Source organism: Erinaceus europaeus, chromosome 12, assembly GCF_950295315.1.
Source record: "Erinaceus europaeus chromosome 12, mEriEur2.1, whole genome shotgun sequence".
Classification (NCBI taxonomy): domain Eukaryota; kingdom Metazoa; phylum Chordata; class Mammalia; order Eulipotyphla; family Erinaceidae; genus Erinaceus; species Erinaceus europaeus.
Window position 1 is genome coordinate 10,123,752 of NC_080173.1, and position 23,969 is coordinate 10,147,720.

Sequence of the window (23,969 nt, forward strand, 5' to 3'; positions counted from 1 at the left end):
GGCACTGAGCTCCAGCGATAACCCTGGAGGCAAAAAAAATAAGCCTTATCCAAATAAGTGGCTGAGTAAGTTTCAGTCTATTTACACAATGGACAACCGAGGCAGGGCAGGCAAGATCAGTCAACCCCAGAGATGAGAGGCAGCACCAATCCGCAGATGCCCATGACACATAAATGCTAACTGTCTCCGGTCAATGGGACCATGTGTTAGGAAGCATCGTTGTGCCATCCCTGAGTGCTGGTCCTGGAAGGCTTTCCCACAGAGGCTGGGTGAGGCCCCAGAATCCTCAGCACAGCACTCCCCTCTGTCACCACCAAAGGTGTGTTCTGCAGGCTGCCACCATGAACACAAGGAGCGTAAGACACCCACAGGAAACGGAGTTAGGAGGGGCGAGGGTTCCTTGGCCTACGTCACTTCCTGCGTGCCTGGAACCTTCTCCAATTCAGCCCAAACATCTGGCTGCATTTTGTGGACACTAAAGTAGATCTGAGGGTACCCAGTATATAAGTCTGTTTTGACCCTGGGGGGGGGGTGTCGACTTGATTCTGCATCTGTCTCCTCTGCCATGTGACTGCGGGTCCTCTCAGCAAGAGGCACCATCAATTTCCTGGCTTTCTTGATTTAAGATCTATCAATACTATTGATATATGATTTGCTTTGGCCAGGTGCAGGAGCTGGGAAGTGGTTTTCTTTATTCATTTATTTATTTTTGCTTTTTTTTTTCTTTCTTTAAAATTTTTTTTAAAAATTATTTTTATTTGTTGGATAAAGACAGCCAGAAATTGAGAAGGTAAGGGGAGATAGAGGGAGGGAGGGAAGGAGGGAGGGAGAGAGAGAGAGAGAGACACCTGCAGCTCTGCTTCCCCCTGCAGGTGCAGGGGCTTGTTAAGCTTTCCCTCTGCAGGTGCAGGGGCTTGAACCTGGGTCCTTGTGCACTGCAACGTGTGTACTCACCCAGGTGTGCCACCAGCTGGGCCCCCTTTCTTTTGCTTCCTCTTCTGCCCTTAGCTATTCTAGGGGGGAAACCTAGGACTAGCCAGCTGCAGACACTCAGTCACTATCAGTCAGCAGTCAACCCAGGACAACTGAGGCAGGGCAGGCAAGATCAGTCAACCCCAGAGAAGACAGGCAGCCCAGGCAAGACCAGCTATTCCCAGATAGGAGAGGCAGCCCAGACAAGATCAGCCAACCCAGGCAAGACCAGCCAACCTCCTAGAGGAGGAGAGGCCACCCAGGCAAGAGCAGCCCTCTGCAGGTCAATGGACATGTTATGAAGTGTGGCTGTGTCTACAGGTCTAACACAGTCTAGGACAGGGCTTCTTAACCACAGCTCATTATCAGCATCACTTGTGGGACTAAAAAAGTCTGGGGGCCAGTGCTGGCGTACCTGGCATGTTACAGTGCACAACCAAGATTCAACCCCCCAGGCCCCACCTGCAGGGGAAAACTTCAGAAGCAGTGAAGTTGTGCTGTAGGTCTCTCTCTCTATATACGGCCTTCCCCTCTTTACTTCTCTCTGTCTCTACCCAAAGTAAATAGATACACCTTAAAAAAAAAAAAACCGGCAGGGGGAAGGGGGAGGGGCATTGCATAATGGTTATGCAAAGAGCCTCTTATGCCTGCGGCTCTGAAGTCCCAGTTTCAATCCCACCACCTTAAGTCAGAGTTGAGTAGTGCTCTGGTAAAAACAAACAACAACAACAAAAGCAACAACTAGAAGTCTGGAGGGGCCTGGCCAGGGAGATACCACAGTGGCTTATATAGCTTCAGACTTTCATGCCTGAAGTTCCAAAGTTCCAGGTTCAAACCCTGGTACCACTATAGACCAGAATTGAGCAGTGCTGTGGTCAAGCAAGCAAACAAAAAGATATCCTTAAAAAAAAAAAGAAAAGAAAAGAAAAGAAAAGAAAAGAAAAGGAGTCGGGGCTGTAGCGCAGCGGGTTAAGCGCAGATGGTGCAAAGTGCAGGGACTGGTGTAAGGATCCCGGTTCGAGCCCCCGGCTCCCCACCTGCAGGGGAGTCGCTTCACAGGCGGTGAAGCAGGTCTGCAGGTGTCTATCTTTCTCTCCCCCACTCTGTCTTCCCCTCCTCTCTCCATTTCTCTCTGTCCTATCCAACAACGACATCAATGATGACTACAACAATAAAAACAGCAAGGGCAACAAAAGGGAATAAATAAATAATAAAAAATATTTAAAAAAAGAAAAAAAAGAAAAAAAAAGAGTAGTGTGGGATGGGGGGTAGGGGAAGATAGCATAATGGTTATGCAAAAGACTTTCTTGCCTGAGGCTCTAGGGTCATAGGCACAGCATAAGCCAAAGCTGAGTAGCGTTCTGGCAAAAACAATATAAAACAAAACAACAGGATGGGACTCTTCCGGTGGTTCTATGCAGTTCAGAAAGGGGTAGGGATAGGATGAGAAGATCAATACATTGTAAATTGTCCCCAAATGATTTTGAGAGGTAGATAGGATGTGACACTGAACTAGGACCTAGTCTGTCTCTGCAATCCCTTAACCCCCACCCCACCCCATCGTTGTGAAGATCTCACACCATTTTTCACTCTGGGAGCTACTCTCTGCCCTAGTGCAGTTTCCTAGCTCTATTCTCAACTGACACCGTCTTCCCAGACAATACTTTTAGTCCACCTGCATGTTAGCTGTTACACATAGGCAAAAATTACTAAAATCTTGGGCCCCTTGGAACATACCTACAATAGATTTCTTTTTTTGTTGTTGTAGTTATTATTGTTGTTATTGATGTTGTCGTTGTTGGATAGGACACAGAAATGGAAAGAGGAGGGGAAGACAGAGAGGGGGAGAGAAAGATAGATGCCTGCAGACCTGCTTCATTGCTTCACCGGGATCCTTCCATCAGTCCTTGCGCTTTGTGCCACATGCGCTTAACCCTCTGCGCTACCGCCTGACTCCCCAGATTTATTTCTTAAAATTATGATCTTTTTTAGTTAGAGACAGTCAAAAATCAAGAGGGAGGGGTTGATAGAGAGAGAGAGAGACAGAGAGACACCTGCAGCCCTGCTTCACCACTCATAAAGCTTTCCCCCTGCAGGTGGGGACTCAGGGCTCAAACCCAGGTCCTTGTGCATTGTAACATGTGCGTTCAACCAGGTGTGCCACCACCTGACCCACCCCCTTACAACAGATTTCTCACATGAAGACTGCTAGTTTCATCTGCTCTATTCTTACCTTTGGTTTCTGTTTATTAAACAATTTGTCCTGCTTTATATCTTACTGCCTTCCAGTCACCAAGTTGCGACACTACTAAGATTCCATCCTGACTTCCCTGGGCAGACAGCCTCACTAATGTGTCCTAGAAGCTCACCTCCCCAGAGCCCTATCTCAATAGGGAAAGATAGAAACAGGCTGGGGGTACGGATTGACCTGTCATCATCCATGTCTCCTGGAGAAGCAATGACAGAAGCCGGAACTACCCCCTTCTGCACCTCATAAAGAATTTTGGTCCATACCAAAAGAGAAAGACTAGAGAAGCTTCCAGTGGAGGGGATGGGACACAGAACTCTGGTGATGGGAACTGTGTGGAACTGTACCCTTGTTATTTTACAATCTAGTAATTCATTATTAAATCATTCATTATTAAATCACAAATAAAAGCAAGCAAGCAAGCAAGAAAGAAAGAAGGAAGGAAGGAAGGAAGGAAGGAAGGAAGGAAAGGGGGAAAGAAAGAAAGAAAGAAAGAAAGAAAGAAAGAAAGAAAGAAGTTCTAGAACAAAGGCCCGTGGGCCAGAGCCGGTAAGCCTGGAACAAGTTGTATGAGATCGGGGGGGGGGGGGGGGGGGGGGGGGGAGTGTCACTCTGTCATCTGTAAGATGGGGAGCAACAATCACTTCCTGGGGCTGTTGGGAAGGGCCGTTCATTCTAGGAAGACCTGTGGAGCCTGCACTTTGGGGCTCTGGAAGAAGGCCAGTATGCTCAGCTCAGGTTCAAGCACGCTTCAGGGGCTGAATAAACAGAGTGAAGGCTGCTAGTGTTCCTGGGACGCTTCGCTGAGAAGACTCCAAGTTCCCCCGCGGCAAGACCCGTCTGTCCATCTCAGCTTTCACTTCTCATCGAGACCAGGAAAGGCTTCACCCACAGTAGCCAGGATGGGGTGGGTCTGTGTTTTTTTCCTGGGGTCTAAATGGGAACTCTCGATCCAGCTCCAGCCCTGCAGGAGGAGTCAGCAGGGCCAGGGCTGTGCTGGGAGGAAATGCTTTGCTGTGTGCCTTCTGTGGAGACTCCGGCTGCCTGGCTCTTGCCCACCAGGTAAGGCTGCCATGAGCAATGCCAGCAACCACACAGAGGGTTGCCTGTGGGTGCTGAAAGGGCTGTGTGTTTCCCTGCCTGCCGGGCCTCCTTGCCCCAGCCAAGACACACAGCCTCCCCACCTCCGGTGGGCCTGGTCATCTCCGAGTGCTGGACACACCCAGGCAACACCCTGTAGGGGATGCCAGCACCCCTCCTCTCCCCTGGCACTGCTGGCCTGCGCCCCAGGCCTCTGTCTCTGCCTGTGTGGATTCTTAAGTGCTCCAGGAGACAGGATTATCCTCCAGCGGCGAGAGGCGCCAACGCCCCGGGATTCCCTAGGAAGGCAGCTGAGCTGTCCCGGTTCCAAATCCTACCACACTCTCCTTCCCAGAAAAGTCCTTTGTGAACCAGTTTCTCCATTACCCCCAGTATGGCCGTAGCCCTGAAGAGCCAGAAGGGCCCTGGTCATCCACAGGGGTCCCAAACGTCTCCCAGGGCAGACACCCTGCCCCCCTCCCCCACTACATACACCCCAATCCCCACAGTGGGTGCTCACATGCGGCTGCTGGGTGGGATCTTGCGGCCATCCCGGAACCAGGTCACCTGTGGCCGGGGGAAACTGGAGATACGGGGGGCGTGGATGACAGCTGCTTCACCGTGGGACACACTCTGGTGCTTCTCGCCCTCTTCAAAGTTCCCCATGTCTGTGGGAGGGAAGAGCAGGGGGGGGGGGTCAGCCACAGAGAAGTGGTGACAGAAGAGACATACGGAGCAGACGAGGGCCAGGAGACACCCCACAGGGCTCGATCCCCCCACGTCTGGCCCCTTTCTCCATGACTAGTCCTGGAGTGAAATGATGGAGTTGTCAGGATTGTGACCCCAAACCAAGACCTTCGGCAAAATTGTGATCCTCCTAAACTGTAATCCTTTCTCAAGTAAAATATCGATTGTAGTTCAGATTACGTAAGATAATGTGCGCGGGGTGGGTCTGGGTGGTGGCGCACTTGATTGAGTGTACGTGTTACAATGTGCAAGGACCTGGGTTTGAGGCCCCAATTCCCACCCGCAGGGGAAAAGCTTTGCAAGTGGTAAAGCAGTATTGCATGAGTGACTCTGTCTCTCTCCCTTTCCCCCTCTTTTAAAATTATTGATTGATTTATTATTAGATAAGAGATAGAGAGAACTTGAGAAGGGAGAGAGAGATAGAGAGGGAAAGAGACAAACACCAGCAACCCTGCTTCACTACTCATGCAGCTTCTCCCCTGAAGGTGGGGACCAGGGGCTTGTACTCAGGTCCTTGTGCACTGTAGTGTGTGTGCTTAACCAGGTGCACCACTGACTGGCCCCCTCTCTCTCCCTCTCTATCACCCTCTTTCCTCTCGATTTCTGGTTGTCTCTATCCAAGAGAGATAATGCAATAGTAGTAATAAAATGAAAATTTAAAAGATAATGCATTATGTATTAGGCTGTCTCTTTTCAAAAATGATGGCATCAATATTCATCTTCTCATTCACATACTCCTCTTATAATGTGAGTGACACTCCTCTCACCGAGAGGCGGGACCGATGTCTCCTAGAATCTGACACCACTCTACCAGCAGGATTATCTTGGAAGTAATACTTTGTTACTTTTACGAGTAGGTAACCAAAAGGGATACACGTTCTACCTCTTGGCTCTCTCTCACCAGATAGTCCTACTTGGAATCCGGCTGCCATGTTGGAAGGAAGCTCAATCTAGCCCATAAAGACATGGGAATGGCCCACATAGGTGAGGGACTTAGTACACAGATCGACAATAATCATCAGCACTGAACATGTGAGTCCTCAGGTGACTTCAGCCCCCAGGCTCTGAGTCTTTCTTTCTGTGACTCAGCTGAGACTTCAGTGATCAAAGAGCAGAGAGGACTGCTCCAGTCTATGCTCTGTCCTGATTTAAGACTCACAGAGTGGTCCAGGAGATGGTGCAATGGGTAAAGCACTGGACTCTCAAGCCTGAGGTCCTGAGTTCAACCCCTGGCAGCACATGTACCAGAGTGATGTCTTGTTCTTTCTCTCTCCTCCCATCCTTCTCATTAATAAGTAAATACAATCTCAAAAAAAAAAAATAAATAAAAAGACTGTCAGGATCTGTGGGCTTAATAAGTTATGGCTGTGCCACATTATGCTTTGCTAGGTAGCCACAGAAACTGGAAGAGAAGATTGAAGTGCTAAAATTATATCCAACATTTGTAGTATCTGAATATTGGAATCCCACATATTTCTCATAGTTTGGTTTAAACACCAACCTCCTCACCAAAGATTACTCTTTAACTCATCAAATGGAGAACAGACAACTCCCCAGCTTCAGGTTTCTTCCTAGGTGGACTTGACATGCATGAACTGAGAACTGAGTCAATCATTATTATAAGTTGAGTTCAACTTTTTTTTTTTTTCCGTTTGCTCATTTTTCTGATTCCTATCTGTTGGTAAAAACCACATCAACAAATCACACTTATTTCAGTTCTTACAATAATTTATAATCTTTTTTTTTTTTTTAAAAAAAAACTTTTCCAAGAACTCTGAAGATATATTTTAACAGTCTAGAGCAATTTCGTGGTGATTGTGTTTCTTTCTTCCTCTCTCTAGCTTTACTAGCTCAGTTTCGTCCGTGAGGAAATTACAGCTCATGGAGATACAGTGGCTTAGCCAAGGTTAAGTAGTCAGTGCTGGGCCTGGCCAGCTGTCAGCCTTGGCCCTTTTGCATTTCCTTTCCTCTCCTGTGACTCATGCCTTGCATTGAAATTCTTAATGCACAGTCTTTATCTCTTTCTCCTACACTGCAAGCTTTAAAAGGCAGCTACAGTCATGAAAAAAAAAAAAAAATCTTCACTAGACACCTGGCCTTGTGCTCTGCACACAGCAGGCTCTAAGTTTCCTCAAACACCATTATGCAATGATTCTTTTAAGGTCATCATCAGGGTTTCACTGCTCTGACTTTCTGTTTCTCAGATTGAAAGAGAAAGAGAGAGATGAAAAGAGAGAGAAAGAGAGACAGAAACAGAGAGAGAAACAGATATGAATATAGAGAAAGACGTGATAAACACCAAAGCTTCCTCCAGTATGGTCAGGGATGGACTTGAGCCTGAGTCGTTCAAGTGGTGAACTACCCAGCTGAGCTATCTTACCAACCTGGCAATGACTCTTTTGAGTCCCTGCTGGGGGTCAGGCAGGTGCTGTGAGAGGTACTGAAGCAAGAGCTAGTCCCCAGTCTCACTGAGCTTATGTTCTGGTCAGGGAGACTGGCAGAAGCAAACCCAGTCACAGATAAGCATTTAACAATGACAACAACTGTCAGAAGGAACAGGGTTCTTTTAAAAGAGGTGCAGCAGGAGGGGAACCGACCTTCTCCAAGGAGATGGGGTGAGGCTTTTCTAAGAGGAAATATTAGCTAAATGCACATATGAACACAAACGGGGGGAGGCAGTACAACCCAAGAGAAGAGAGTATGTGAAGGTCAGGGCTAGGAGAAAGGGGTTAGTGAGAGAATCTAAAATGTCAGGGTCAGGGTTGTAGGTTGGTTCAGTGACTAGAAGCATATTTGAGTGGATGGATGGATGGATAGTTTAATGAATTAAGGGATGAATGAATGCAGAGTAGTATGGGTGGGATGAGGGTCTATCAAGAGGAAATCTACTCAGCCAACAAGTACAGGACAGAGGCTGAAAAGAAAGGAACTCCAACAGAGACTGGAGATAGAGACTCCTCTAGGAAAATGCACCAATACTAACTTAGAAATGGATAAGGGTGGACTGGGGAGATAGCACAATGGTTATGCAAAGGACCTTCAGGCTTGTGGCTCTAAGGTCCCAAGTTCAATACTCATCATGAGCCAGAGCTGAGCAGTACTCTGGTCTCTGCCTCTCTTTCTCTCTCTTGATCTTTCTTTCTATCTCTCTCATTGAAATAAATAAAAAATAATCTATATTTTAAATTTTATTTATTTTATTTTTTGAGAGAGTTGCAGAGAGAGAGAGACACACACAGAGAAACACCAGAGCACTGCTCAGCTCTGACTTATGGTGGTGTGGGGGATTGAACCTGGGACTTAGGAACCCCAGGCATTAGAGTCTGTTTGCATAACCATTATGCTGTCTCTCCCACCCATAAAAATTATTTTTAAAAAAGAAATGAATAGGGGGAGTCGGGCTGTAGCGCAGCGGGTTAAGCACAGGTGGCGCAAAGCACAAGGACTGGCATAAGGATCCCGGTTCGAACCCCGGCTCCCCACCTGCAGGGGAGTCGCTTCACAGGCGGTGAAGCAGGTCTGCAGGTGTCTGTCTTTCTCTCCTCCTCTCTGTCTTCCCCTCCTCTCTCCATTTCTCTCTGTCCTATCCAACAACGACAACAACAATAATAACTACAACAATAAAAAACAACAACAAGGGCAACAAAAGGGAATAAATAAATAAAAAAGAAAGAAATGAATAACGGCTTACTTACAATGCTTCCTCTCTGGGGTACACATTCATTGATATACCACGTTAGGCCTTAGCGCGCTGATCCCACCTGCCCAACAAATTCTCCCAAGAGCAAAGCAGTGTGGGCCTGGGGTACCAATGGAGGTGGCCTAAAAATCATTCCTGATGTTTTTGTTATATCTCAGGAGGTTTTTTAAACTGTGTATTTCCACTTCAGAATATATTCGTTTCTTTTATTTATTGAAACCATTTTTTTTTTGTATTGTGGAATATGTCATGCACACAAAAGAACAACTCTGATTATATGTATAGCTTAAAAGAAGAAGAACAGAGTAAATACTCGTGTACCTGCCATCCAGCTCAAGGAACAGAAAACTAACAAACCTCAGTCCCTGCTTCCTGCAAGGTATCCCACCCCAGTCACATGCCCTCCCTCTCCAAAGGTAACTGCTGTCCTGTGTTGCCCATGCCACTGCTCTGTCCACACCCCGCCCCAGTGCTGCATACTTCTAGTTTATGTTAATGCTGAGGATTGAACCTGTGAGTTCAGAGCTTCAGGCACGTAAGTCTTTTGCATAACCATTATGCTACCTCGTCGGCATCCACAGCTTTGTTTTTGAAGTTTTATCACATACAGACACGTCTGCAAACAGCCCCTTATTAATCTGGCTATTCAGTATGCTGTCTACTGTGACTTGCCTTCTTCGTGCAATGTTAACTTTGGACCTTGTTGAGTCCCTGTCACAACTGCACGCACATCTGGAGAGAGAGAGCATGGGGCTGCTGTAGGCTGGCTTTGCTGTCAGTGTGTTGCTGTTCTCCTGAGTGTTGGCAGTCTCGTGGGGGTCACCTGGCACACACAGCTGACAGGCCCTCTAGCGTGTGTGTACAGAAATGGAACCACCCAATTGTAGAGTGTGTATATCTTCCTTCCTTCCTTCCTTCCTTCCTTCCTTCCTTCCTTCCTTCCTTCCTTCCTCCTCCTTCCTTCCTTTCTCCCTCTCTTCCTCTTTCTTTTTTTGCCTCCAGGGTTATCTCTGGAGCTTGGTGCCTACACCAAGAATCCACTGATCCTGGCAGCCACTTTTTAAAAATATTTATTTATTTTCCCTTTTGTTGCCTTTTTTATTGTTGTTGTTGTTGTCATTATTGTTGGATCGGACAGAGAGAAATAGAGAGAGGAGGGGAAGACAGAGGGGGAGAGAAAGACACCTGCAGATCTGCTTCACCGCCTGTGAAGCGACTCCCCTGTAGGTGGGGAGCCGGGGGCTCAAACTGGGATCCTTATGCCAGTGCTTGCGCCGCCGGTCCTTGCACTTCACCCCATGTGCACTTAACTCACTGCCCTACTACCCGACTCCCCCTGGCAGCCATTCCCCCCCCCCATTTTATTGGACAGGACAGAATGAGATAGAGAGAAAGAGACAGACACCTGCAGACCTGCTTCACTGCAGATTGTGAAGCGTCCCCCCTGCAGGTGGGAAGTGGAGGCTGGGGGGTTTGAGCTCAGACCCTTGAGTGGGTCCTTACGCTCAATACTATGTATGCTTAACTGGGGGTGCCACTGCCCAGCCCCTGCGCATGTTAATTTCACAGAATAAACCAAACTATTTTCCTGATTGGCACCAATTTATCTGTTTATACCCCGCTGATAGTTATGAGAGCTTCTGCCAACATTTCATCCTGCTAGGTGCTTTGGTTCCTGTCAATCACGTGGCCACAGGGTGGCCACTGGAGTTTGGTGATGCCTAAAGCAATGTCTCTGCCTCTAACCAGGTGGTATCATGCTCTACCTCTAGGACTACCCATGCATTCAGCCACACCCCAGCCCTCCTGAGGACCAGGCGCACCAATGGTTGCATTCTGAGTAGCACAGAGCCGATCACAGGTGACCATGATACACCATGTCCTCAAGGTCTCTTCTCCTCCCACTCTCCACGTTCCTCAGCCTGCTCCAGACACCCTGGCTAGAGACACTCAAGTCTACCCCAGGGCCTTTGCACTTGCTGTCCCTGGCCTGGAATGATCTTCCTGCTGCCTTCATGACACTTCCCCCTCACTTCTTCTGAGTCACAGCTCAGAGTCAGAGTAACAGTCCCCATCTCAAGTGGGACTCCCGGCCCCAATCTCCACCCTTCTCATCTGTCTTCTTCATATTTCCCTTCTAATACTTTGTTTATCTCTGTGGGACTCCTAGATGCTAGCAGATCTTCTATTAACATCTGCTGACCTGCTGGCTTTCTGAGGGCAGGGATGTGTGTCTGGGTTTTGTCCTGGGTCCTCAGTGTTGGGATGGAATGGGCCACATGGTGGTCATGCTGCTAAGGTGAGCAAATCAAACATCCAGGTCAAGTAGGCAGCCCTAACAGTGATGTCACCCTGGACCCTCCCAAGGACCCTGGATATTCTGTGTGCAATGGTCACACGCCAGTTAAAAACTAAGAAAACCCAGTCCCTCCGTGTGACATCGGGACCGGCAACCCTGAGACACCAAGCTCCTGGTGGAGAAACAGCAGTGGGCCGGGCTCCTTGGGTGGGACTGGGGTCCCTTCCCTGCCGCATGGGGACAGGTGTGGGGGTTCTAAGCCTGAGCCAGCTGGGTGAGGCCAGGGGTAGGGGCCTGGGGGAGGCCACCTCAGGGGAGGAGAACAAAGCTGGCCACTCTGGAAGGTTTTCCTGAGCTGTTCTGTCCTCCTGCCCACTTCCTCCTGCCAGAAATTTATGGTGACTTTAGAAGAGTCTTTTGAGTGGGGACCGGGTGGGCTGGGGTAGGGGAGATGCTTTATTGACTCCCCCTTAATTGCTGTAATTAAAAACATGTAAAGAATCCTTTTGTAACGGCTTTGCCATTATCATTAGTTGTTGGCACAGCTGCCTTATTAATTTCCCATTAGAACCCAGTGGCAGGCCCTCTGTGGTAGCCAGGGGGAAGTCTGAGAGAACCCTGAGGGCAGAGGCTAGAGGGCCTGGCTGCTGAGAGCCCCAGATCACTCTGCTCCTGGGATGGGAGGCAGAAACCACCAAGAAGAGGGACTAGGGGCAGGCAGGAGAGCCTTAGGGACACAGCCACACCCCATCCATCCCTGGAACCATGTGTATCTGGGTGACTGCTTGAAAGAGATAGACAGATAAGACAGATGGACAGAGATGCCGGAGGTCTGCCCGGCATGGAATCTAGGGGAGCCAGATGGATGATCTGAGATACCCCCTCTCAGGTCCATGGCAAGTCCTGGGGAGGTGACTTCATATATATATTATTATTATTATTATTATCACCAGTATTATTTCTGGGGCTCAGTGCCTGCATAAGCTCCCAGTGTCCAGCTTTCTCTCCTCTCTCTATTTCCCTCCCTCCCTTCCTGCCATCCTCCCTTCCTGCCTTCTCACTTTCTTCTATTGATAGGAGGGAAATTGAGAGGGAAGGGGGAGGGACACAGGGAGACAGACAGACAGACAGACAGACAGACAGACACACACACACACACACACACACACACACACACACACACACACACACACAAAACCTTCCTGAAGATTGCCTTGCTGGAGCCTGGGTACTGGCTAAATGAAGCACAGTCCTTCAGAGGGTTGACAGGGCCCTTGGCCCATCATTTAACTCAGGAGTTTTCCAGAAGCTTCTCTTCTAGCAGCCTGATTTACCTTTAGTGCTGACTTCTGGGGACAGCCTGTCTCCCACTTCTGATTACGGCTGTTTGCCACAATTACTGAGACACTCTTTGCCTCGCCTGAGACTTTCTTTTAGATTTCTTGGCTCTCCTTCTTTCTACACAGCGGCTTTCAGCGCACTCTCGGGCTAAATCAGAGGCCAGGCCCGAGGGCTTGGGATGAGTGTCCTTTAAGAGAGAAAGCTCACTGGGTGGGTAGGGTGGGGATGTGTGTGTGTCTTGCCATGAACATGGTCCAGCTTTGAGCCCTGGCTTCACAAGTGAGAAGCTATGATATTGGAGAAAACTCTGATACTGTGATCTCTCTCTGTGTGTCTCTCCTTCTCTCTTTGTATCTCTATCAGAATGAAAAAGCCATGAAATTATGTAGGCACCAAGGCTTGGCTCTGTAGTCTTAGATCTCTTTCTCCCCTCCCTGAAAAGCTGTCCACTGTGAGCCTCGTACCCAGTGTCAGAGGCTCTTCTGGGATAAGGGGCAGATCTGGGAAGCCACACTGAGTCCCCTCTCAAGGAGCAGGTGGTGGCTGGTTCCTGAGGTCTGGCCCCTGAAATGCCTTTGGTGTCCTTCCTGTTTCCCATCCCCTCCTCTCTCTTTCAAATTTTTAAAAATTATCTTTATTTATCAGATAGAGGCAGCCAGAAATTGAGAGAGAAGGGGTGATAGAGAGGAGAGAGAAAGACAGACACCCGCAGCACTGCTTCAGCACTCACAAAGCTTTTCCCCTGCAGGAGGGCACTGGGGGCTCAAATCTGGGTCCCTGAGCATTATGACATGTGCCCAACCAGGTGCGCTGCTACCTGGTCCCTCCTTGAGGCATCCCCCCAACACCCCCTGAAGATGGTAGGGACCCTCATATTGTTTTGTTTTGAGAAGAAAGAAAGACACCTGCAGAACTACTTTGCTGCTTGTGAAGCAGGTGGGGAGCAGGGGCTCAAACCTTAGTACTATGCACACTTAATCACCCGGCCCCTGGGGCCCTCATATTGTTACCGCTCCAGAGATGAACAAGCTGGACAGTCGGAAAGTTAAGATCAGGGAGGGACTCCCAAAAGCCTGCTAAGAAGAGTGTTGTGGCTAAACCCCGAGGAGACTCAAACTGACCATTATAAAGCCCACCCACCCGCTAAGTGTGAGGCCAACCTCAGGGAGTCCCTCCAGCAGGGGGCAGGACGCATTACAGAACCAGCTGGCTGGATTTCAACATTTCTCAACACTGTCTGAAATCACTCTAAAAGGAACCTTAACCATTTCTCCATCCTGTTTATTTGTTTGGGACTAGAAGACAGTGGAGGGGAGAGGAGAGAGAGAGAGAGAGAGAACTGAGGTGTGTGGAGTGGGATTGAGGAAGGAAGGCCTGAGTGGCAGTTGCTACCAGGGTCCCAGGAGTCCGCTCATTCTATGCTAGTGTGAGAGTATGAAAACACATGCATTTCTCTTTCAATGACAGGAGACTGAAATCATTCAGTATTACATAGGGTGTCACTCTCCCTCACACCCCCAAGTCGTCACACACGTATCATTCTCAGCTGCAAACTCTGATGTCTAAATAACTTTCTGGGATGGGGAGACAGCATAATGGTTCTGCAAAAGTCTCTCATGCCTGAGGATCCGAAGTCCCAGGTTCAACCCCCAGCACCACCATAAGCCAGAGCTCAGCTGTGTTCTGGTCTCAGTCTCTCTCTCTCACATTAAAGTTAAATAAACTATTTATCTTTTTAAAAGTGTGGGTTTCAGAGATGACTGAGGTGCATGTTATTTGTTGGCTGTGTGGCTCCTACCACCCCCCCTGGGCCTGGCTTCTCCCCACTGGGCTCTGGTGAAAGGAGGAAGCAGGGCCCTGGGCCACCACTGGGAATGGAGGGGATGGAGGGGATGGAGGGTCGCGATGGGGAGTTCACTCTGTCCAGACTGGGGCTGGTGGAGAAGCCCCTGCAGACCCTCTCTGGGCTGCCCTCCTGTCTCTGTCCCCGAGCCCCAGCCCCCAGTCCCCGCTGTACTCACAGGCCACCTGGACCTCAGTTTGCCTCTGCAGCAGAGCGCCCATCCGGTTCCGCACGATGCAGCGGTAGAAGCCAGCGTGGGTGCGGTCCAGGCTGCTGATCATGTACCTGAGGGGGCAGAAGGCACAGCGGGTGAGCAGGGCGGGTGGTCACAGGAAGCAGAGGTAAGGCTTGGGGTCAGGGGGCAGAGGTCCCAAGCCAATTTCTTCTGGAATGAAGAGCATCAGGGGGCTTTCGACTCTCTGGCTAAGTGATGGCGTCACAGAGCGGCCCTTGTTGACAGGAAGAGTCCTCTTGAAGGCATAGAGGTTGGCATTCAGGTGCCCTGGCACTTTGCTGAGGATAGGAGGTGCTGTGCCCAGGCACTTGACTCTGGCTGTGGTCAGGCCTCCCAGCTACAGGCCTGCCAGAAGCAGCTTCCCTGCCTGGGCATGAGGTCCTGGCAGAGCTAAGCGTCTCTCTCTCTCTCTCTCTCTCTCTCTCTCTCTCTCTCTCTCTCGCCTCCAGGGTAACTGAGATGGGTAGAGATGACAAAGGCCAGAGGATTTACATATTCCCCTAAATGCTCTGTGTCATTCCGTCAGTCAGTGACCACAGCTTCAAGGAGGGTCTGGGCAGAACCCACAGAGCAGGAGAGGACTCTCCAGGCTGCTTCCTGCAGCTGTGGGCTCACAGCCAGCATGTACCAGCCCAAGGAAACCCCTGGGCAGCAGGTCACCAGCCCAGATCTGTCTGAAGTGGGGGCTGGTGGCTGGAGGACAGGTGTGTGGTTCATTCACCTGATGGAGAGGCAGGTGGCCCGGGGGTGAATGAGAGCACCTTTAGGCAGGGAGAGGTGGGGCCCTGCCCTCTGGGAATGGGGGTGGGGAGGGCACTCATCTAGGATCCCCTTTCCCATGCCAGGACAAAGGATAGTTGGAGGGACCTCAAAGGGTGGGGGGCTTGACCCAGCACTCCTCATCACTGGAGTTTCTAATCATCACTGTCACCACCACCAGCACCAGCAGCCCACAATGGAGCAGTTACTCGCACATTCTGAGCACCGCCTAAGCCCCCTCTGTGCTGTAAGGAGTTATCTGCTCCACTCCTGCATTTCACATGGCAGTTCTGTGACTGTCGGATATCACGAAAGAGTAACACTTCAGAAACAACACAGGGCTTGACAGAAGACTGTCAACTCTTCATTCTGCTAAGACAAGATTATTAAAGTCAACCAACCAAAGGGCAAATAGTAAGGAGACACACACACACACACACACACACACACACACACACACACACACACACACACACACACACACACACAATCTAAAGTGGTGATATTTAAAAATACCAGGGAGAGAAAAAGTAGAAATGATCAGGTCTATCAGGTCTTTCTAATTATTCTTTTAATTTAGAAAGGACTTTTTTTTTTTTTTTTTTTGAGATAAAAGAACCATCATCTCCCCTCCATGAAAGTGGTGACAGCAACTTCTATACTCTAGCCTCATTTTTCTCATTTTATGTGATGGTAGGAATCTGAGAGCTAGCTATTTCCCATTTTCTTTTCTTTCTTTTTATTTTCCTTTTTTTCCCCCTCTTCTTTTTATAACCAGAGCACTGTTCAGCTCTGGTTTATGGTGGTTCTAGGATTGAACCTGGGACTTTGGAGCCTCAGGCATGAGAGTCTCTTTGCATAACCATTATGCTATCTACCCCCACCTGAGAGCCTGCCATTTAATCTCTATGCTTCTTCTTCTTCTAGCGTTTGCCCTTCTTCCCTAGCCAGTCAACAGCGTCAGGTTGAGCCTGATGTAAAGTTTCAAGACCTCCTTTGAATCTGGAGAGGTGGCAGTCGTTGACTATGTGGGTCATAGTCTGTCTGGAGCCGCAGGGGCAGTTCGGGTCGTCTCTGGCTCCCCAGCGATGGAACATAGCGACGCACCGGCCATGGCCTGTTCGATAGCGATTGAGGAGGGCCCAATCATAACGTGCTAGGTCAAAGCCGGGTTGACGCTCGCAGGGGTCTGTGATGAGGTGTTTGTTCTTGACCTCAGCTGACTGCCAGCTCTGTTTCCAAGAGACTGGAACAGAGAAGTTCAGTGTAGGCATAGGGGACCAGATTGGGTGACGAGACGTCAAGCGTTGGACAGGGTGGGCGAAGATATCCACGTATATTGGCAGGTCTGGTCGAGCATAGACGTGGGAAATGAACTTCTATGCTGAGGGGATGCTTCTATTCACACCTCCATTTCAGAGGTGAGCAAATCAAGGCTCAGCAATATCTGGTGACTGGCTTGTGGCCTCACATGTACTGAGAAGGAAGAGGCACGGCCAGGTACCACTGAGCCATTCTGACTCAAAGACCAGCTGTTACCAGATCACCACCGAGACTGTGGTCCCCTTTCCCATCCCTGGGTGAGCCAGCCCCAGCCCCACAAATGGGCATTGCCGAGCTTGCCCTGGCTCTGCAGATCTACCCAGGACCTTCTGGATGCCCAAGCCTCTTATCTCTCCCACCAGCTGCAGCTCTTACTGGCCCTGGCTAGCATGATGTGGAGATACCAAGCGTCTACACTCTGGCAAATACCCCATCCTTTTTCCTCTCCATCCTCAGCTCCATCCCAGGCTCCCTTTTGCTTCTGCTCTGTCCTCTCCCATGGGGAGGGCAGACAGCTGCCCGGAAACTTTGGCTGACCTGAGAGGGAAGATGAAAGGAGAGATTGGCTAGAAAAGCTCTCTTTCTTTGGAGCTGGAATCAGATCTTATTAAAAAGCATCGAGGAGGAGGAGCACGATCAGAGACAGGCAATAAACTCATGAGGGGACGCTCCATCTTTGTCACAGTGACAGCGAGTCCAGTCAGGACGAGGCAATGGTCATACAGCAGAGTACGGAGGCTCCTCATGTGCGGTCACACCCAGCCTGCTGGCATGGATGAGGGGGCGGGGAAGCGGATTCTCAGGTCAGCTGCTGGAAGGGGTCATTTGTCCTGGGGGGAAAGTCTATTAACATGCAGAATATGCAAGTCTTTAAAATCAGAGATTGCGGTGGGTTGCGGGGGGAGGGGGGAAGGAAGCTGCCCTTTTAGATATATTTGTAGGAACGTGGCCAAATTTATCCAGTGGACACTCAAGCACTAATTAGAAGGGACATATGCACCCCTGTGTTCATAGCTGCATTATTCACAGCAGCCAAAGAGTGGCAGCAGAGATGACTGGACATATATATATATTCATACTCCATGGACTACTATACTACTCTGCAATCAAAAAAGACAAGTTTGTTCTCTTTGGTACAAAATGGATGGAACTGGAGGTGGTTATGTTTAGTGAAACAAGTAAAAAGAGGAAAGACAACTACCCGGTAGTTTCACTCATATGTGGAATCTAGAGATCTGATTCACATGAACTTGCCAAAAAAAAAAAAAAAATCCAAACAAAACAGAAGCAAGCAAACTGTTCTAAGACCTGTGAGAACTCTGGTGGTGATCTGTGGGAGGTGGGAGGGTGGGGACACAGAGCTCTGGTGGTGGGTGTGGTAGGGAACCCTATACATTGTGACCATAAAATCTTGTAATAAACTATTAATACAAAGAAAAATAAACAAAAATATACATCTTCTTCTTGGGAGAGAGACAGGATAATTACCATTTGTGTAAGTAGAATCCCTATGTCAATATCAAGCACAGTATATTTTTATAAAATAAAAATCAGCTAATAGAAAAAAAAGAAAATGGTCAGAATTGGTATCAGGATGTCCACTGTGGTGTTGCGTGTGGCATCCATCCAAAGGGAATGAATGTGCTGAGGCCACAGAGTGGCTAAGCACACCTGTGTGGGGTGAGACGGAATGGCCCCCGAGAGGCACGGGCTGTGGAGGAATCAGCGGTGGGGAGAATGGACTTCTTCTTTTTTTTCTTGCTTCCATAATTATTGATGGGGCTAGGTGCCAGCACTACCAATTTACTGCTCCTGGTGGCCATTTTTTTCCCACTGTATTGAATAGGATAGAGAGAAATTAAGAGAGGAGGGGAAGACAGAGAGGGAGAAAGATAAGGCACCTGCAGACCTGCTTCACTGCTCGTGAGTGAAGCATCTTCTCTGTAGGTGGGGAGCCTGGGGCTCAAACCCAGATCCTTGCATGGGTCCTTGCGCTTAGTACTATGTGCACTTAACCAGGAGCGCCACTAGCCAGCCCCTGAGAATGGACTTCTTTTTTTTTTTTTTTCTCCAGGATTATTGCTGGGGCTCGGTGCCTGCACTACGAATCCACTGCTCCTGGACGCCATTTTTTTCCCTTTTGTTGCCCTTGTTGTTTATCAGTGCTGTTGTTACTATTATTGTTGTCATTGTTGTTAGATAGGACAGAGAGAAATGGAGAGAGGAGGGGAAGACAGAGAGGGGGAGAGAAAGACAGACATCTGCAGACCCGCTTCACCACCTGTGAAGCGACTCCCCTGCAGGTGGGGAGCCCGGGGCTAGAACCAGGATACTTACGGGTCCTTGCGCTTCATGCCATGTGCGCTTAACCCGCTGTGCTACTGCCCAGCCCCCTGAGAATGGATTTCTATGGGAATAAAAGCAAAAGTTCAAATGCCGCTGCAAGATACCAGCGCCGAGTGACAGAGACAAGGCGACATTTTATCTTGTGAGTTGCTGTCTGCTGGCACAGACTGCCCCACTCTTGATTTAATATTCAGGAATATGCAAGCTGGCCCAATAAACCTATTTTGTAGACAAAATAAAATGGTCAGAGAGTGGGCGGACTGGGACTACAGGTACATGTATTTGCACACACATACATAATCATACACACACTCATGCAAGTGCATTTACATTTCTTGGAATGGGGACTCCATCACGTGTTATCTCCCTTTAGGGAGAGATATCTGGGATGGAGAAGGAAAGGAACTTCTTTGCAGTTTTATGTTTTTCTCCCAGCTATAGGGATTTTCTTTAGTGCATGCATCTATTGCTTTTACTTTAAAAATAAAATTAAAAAAAAAAAGCACACGTGGAGCTTTGTAATTTAAGTAGGTATTATGAAGAAGGCACCAGGGACTCATCAGCCCTGGGTTTGCTTGCTGATGTCAATGATGTGTGGTGAAATTTAAACTTTAATAAAAGCAGATTTCTGCACCAGACTTGCTGTCCATGTGCTTGAGCCAGGAACCCTCCAGGCCCCTCTCTGAGCCCCTAAGGAAGGAGGAAAGGCCGGCTGGCTGCTCTGTCCAGAGGTCTGGGAGGAGAAGGGCTGGCCTTGGACTTCCCTGGGCCGGTAAAGCTGGGTGCAGCCACCTCCGGGTCCTCCCCATATCACCCCTTTTCTCCAGGCAGCCTCTCTGGTCCTCCCCACCTGGGAGCCTTATTCTTGGCTCAGAGGCAACATTATTTAAAGTAACAGCCCCTCCCATTGCCTCTCCTAGCAGTGAAACCCACTCCTTTCCACCCAAATTGCTGCTGTCTCCCGGCCTCGCAGGCTGGTGGAACGGGCATCTGGCCAGTATCTGGGTTTGCAGATGTAGCTCTGTAAGCAGCCCTGGTCACGACAGGACCAGCTCCTCATCCCACAGTGCTCCCTCCTGGGCCCACTGGATACGCAGCCTGCCGTTCAGTCTCAGCTGCCCTGCTCGAGCACCTTGCTCTGGAGGGAGAGGGCTGCTGGGGAGAGCCCTGGGGCTCTGAGACTTGTGCTGCTTCTTTCTGCTCATTCCTAAGTGTGTGCCAGGAGAGGGTGGGCTCCTGCCAGCCTCCGTTCTCCTATCTGTAGTATGGGAACAGGGACAGTCTTCTGTGGTGTGAGCCTAGGACAGAAGCACCTGGCGCATGGCAGGTAGGGGCCACTCACTCATCACTGTGGGACCAAATGTATGAGGGTCTGGTGGGGCCAGCACATGTCTGGGGGTGAAGTGGGGGAGGTCCTCAGGAGGAAAAGGAGGGCATGGTGCGAGCCCTCAGAGCAGGGCTCCCTTGGGGGTTCCATGCTCAGCACAGGGGAAGCCACAGTTTGAGAAATAACCTTAAGATTCCCCAGGGATGAGAGTCCCAAGTGTCCCATTCACCAACAAAGGAGCAGCCATGCATCCCCTGGACACCCAATACTTCTGACTCAGGGGCCTCACCTCAGTCCCTTGGCTGCTGGCAGGATGTCCTTAGGGACACTAGAGACAGCAAAGGATGACTGATGGTGCCCCCAACACCATCCTTCTCAGCCTCTTCACGCTAGAGAACCTCTTTCTGCCAGTCTGACTTCACAGCCATCCTCAACATGGCGGGGGGAGGGCAGGTGCAAGCCCGGCCCCATAGGTCATGGTGGCTGACAGCAATGGAGGGTGGCAGGACATCTACCAGGGTGACCCTCAACCTCACTTGCACCCAGGGAGGATGAGTTGCAGGGAGGTGGCCTCAGGGGCCATGACTTTCTGGACTCACTCACCTCTAGCGCTCTTTCCCCACATACCGATACACTGATTTATCAGAGAGAATATTTTCACCACATTCCAAATTCAAAAGAAGGGAAGGAAAGGTCCAGAGTGAACTAGTTCCCTGCTGCCCATGCCTCCTGGCCCCCAACACAAGGGAGGAAGCCTCTGTTATTAGTGTCTTTCAGAATTTCCTGGTGTGAAAGCACATTTGTAATTCTTCTGTTTTTATTTATTTTTCTTTCTTCCTTCCTTCCTTTCTTTCTTTCTTTCTTTCTTTCTTTCTTTCTGCCTCCAGGGTTATTGCTAGGGCTCGGTGCCTACACCACAAATCCATTGCTCCTGGAGACCATTTTTTCCCCTTTTGTTGCCCTTGTTGTGGTTATTATTATTGTTGTTGTTGCTGTCGTTGGATATGACAACGAGAAGTCGAGAGAGGAGGGGAAGACAAAGAGAGGGGGAGAGAAAGACAGACACCTGCAGACCTGCTTCACCGCCTGTGAAGTGACTCCCCTGCAGGTGGGGAGCCGGGGGCTCGAACTGGAATCCTTACATGGGTCCTTGCGCTTTGTACCACGTGCGCTTCACCCACTGCGCTACCGCCAGACTCCGTTTTTTTCTTTGTTTTTTTTTAAGCAGGGACCCAGCCTCCTTGCTCTGTGCATGTGACAAGATGTCTTGGAGAGGTTTTGACAATGGCTGCATGTGACAAGATGTCTTGGAGAGGTTTTGACAGCGACACCGAGAACTTTCTTAGACTTCTTGGCAGCTGCAGAGCAGCCAGGAGGCTCGTGGACAGAGGAAGCGTGGCTTTTCTCCCCGTCAGATGGCCAAGGGGAGCAGGCAGTGGAGAAACAGCTTCAGGGGTCCTGCTGGGGATGGTGGAAAGAAAGCCTGGAAACCACACAGTCTCCCATACATTCCAGAGTCCCTGCGGGACTCCTGGCTCGGTCCCCTCTTCTGTGATGGGGAGATGGGAGGAGGGCACAGGACTCCACTGCAGGGAGGAGTGGGGCTAGATGACTGGGTTTTTCGAGACAGGAGACATGCGTGAGGAGAGAACAACTGTCTAACAGAAGCGGCATCTTCCCCAGCACACAAGGAAACACAGCTTGCCCTTTCGGGTTTGAGTCCTTGTGTGTCACAGTTGATATTTAAAATGATTCTTATTCACATTAAATAAGATATTTCAATTGCACGGAGCTGTCAGGAGCGGACGCGGACACCAGAAATAATAGGCACGCTCTCCTTGCATTGTCCTCGTTAATAAATCAGACGCACGAGACACTCGCAGTGACGCTCACAGGGAGGAACGGCGCAGGTGGGGATATGTACACACACAGGACGATGGCGCACGGCACCAGGGCACACGAGTAGCACGCAAACCCATTCACACTCACCTGTGCACACTCACACCCCCGATGTGCATGCACGTTCATCTCTGTAAGGACACGGTCACACACACTCCTGCAACACACCCATATAAACTAAACAGAATGCACTCTCATGCACACAGGCATATATACTTCACACACACCCCTCACACATGCAAACATGCACACACATCAGTGCACACTTGTATACACACACACACACACACACAATCCATGCTCACTTACCTGTGAGGGTGAATCTCCTAGAGTGTTCACCTGCCCACGGCCTCCTCCATCTGAGGTCACGGAGCACAGCACGCCCACCCTGCTCAGCCATAGGCTGCATCCTACTCTCCCAAAGGCCACAGCACGCCTGCGTCTCAAAGCTGGGCTCTGGAGATGTCCAACTCAGATCCATGGGCTCTCTCATTCGGACCACAGTATCCCAATTTAAGGGGAGCCTTGCACAGATTTCTGAAAGGTGAATCCTTTGGCTGCTCCTCCTAAGGTTTTTTTTTTTTTCTTTAATTTTTCTTCCTCCTTTTCTCCCCTCCCCTCCCCCCTTCTTTCATTCCCTACCAAAGCCCAGCTCAGCTCTGGCTTAAGGTGGTGCTGGGGATTGAACCTGGGACCAGAGAGCCTCAGGATGAGAATCTATTGAGTCACTGCTGTGTTATTCTCCTGTCCCTAAGGCTTTTCTTTCCAGTGGATGTGTGTGTGTGTGTGTGTGTGTGTGTGTGTAAGGATAGGGGAGGGGGCAAAGTGGAGATCTGGAAAGCATGGAGACCCCTGATGTGCTACTCCCTGCCCAGCCTCCATGACTGAGGCCTGTTCCCTGCTGTCCCATGCCCAACCTCTTTGCTCAGTGTGAGAAGGTAGTGCCCTCCACCCACCAGGGTCTGCAGGCATGGCCTGGGGGATGTCCCCACAGATAGCTGAGGGTGACAGGGACTGTGAAGACAGCAGTGGGTAGCTGAGCTCTGGGGACCTGGGACTCCCTCACTTTTCTTATTGTTTCCATGGGCACAGAAACCTGTGACTGGTATAACACACACACACACACACACACACACACACACACACACACACACACACACACACTGCATTTGTAAAGGTTCTTCAGAGATTCTTGCAAAGATCAACCCTCTAGAGTGATTTAAAGGGGAAAGTGGAAGTGTCATGTAAGTAATAATAATAATAATCACTACTATTATTATTATGAACAGTTATACCATTAATGTAACAGTTAGTAGTATAAGGAGTGTCACTGTTCTAAGGCTTTGAAATATATCAGCTCCATTTATTCTCACAATATTTCAGGACCACAACACCTTAGGTGCTCAGAGAAATCTCAGATGAGAGAATTGCGGCCTGGAGCAGTGAAGGAACCTGTCCCTAGTCACTCAGCATTGGTGGGACACCCCTCCCCCCCATACACACCCTGATTTACCAAGGTCAACCCCTACCACTCCCTTGGGGGCTCAGATTAGTTGGGTTTGCCTTGTGGGACAGTTCTGACAATCTCTCCCTCTCTCTCTCTCTCTCTCCTGTCTCTCTCTGTGTGTCTATTGCTTCTGGGTTATTGGGGGGCTTGGTGCAGGCACTATGAATACTGGCAGCCATTTCTCCCCATTTTATTGGATAGGACAGAGAGAAATTGAGAGGGAAGGGGGAGAAAGAGAGGCACCTGCAGACCTGCTTCACTACTTGTGAAGCATCTCCCCTTGCAGGTGGGGAAATTGGAGGCTTGAACCTGGATCCTTGAGTGGGTCCTTGGGCTTTGTACT

At 49.6% G+C, this 23,969-nt stretch overlaps 1 protein-coding gene across 4 annotated transcripts in view; it reads right to left on the reverse strand.

Annotated features, from left to right (window-relative positions):
- The window catches only part of SDK2 (sidekick cell adhesion molecule 2), a 334,770-nt gene that overhangs the window by 130,260 nt on the left and 180,541 nt on the right, over positions 1 to 23,969 (reverse strand). For all 4 annotated transcript variants that reach the window (XM_060202671.1, XM_060202672.1, XM_060202670.1 and 1 more), the window contains exons 3-4: positions 14,409 to 14,515; positions 4,821 to 4,968 (exon numbers count right to left, since the gene is read on the reverse strand). In XM_060202671.1, the coding sequence (XP_060058654.1) occupies positions 4,821 to 4,968; positions 14,409 to 14,515 (255 nt within the window). The remainder of the gene's footprint in view (positions 1 to 4,820; positions 4,969 to 14,408; positions 14,516 to 23,969) is intronic.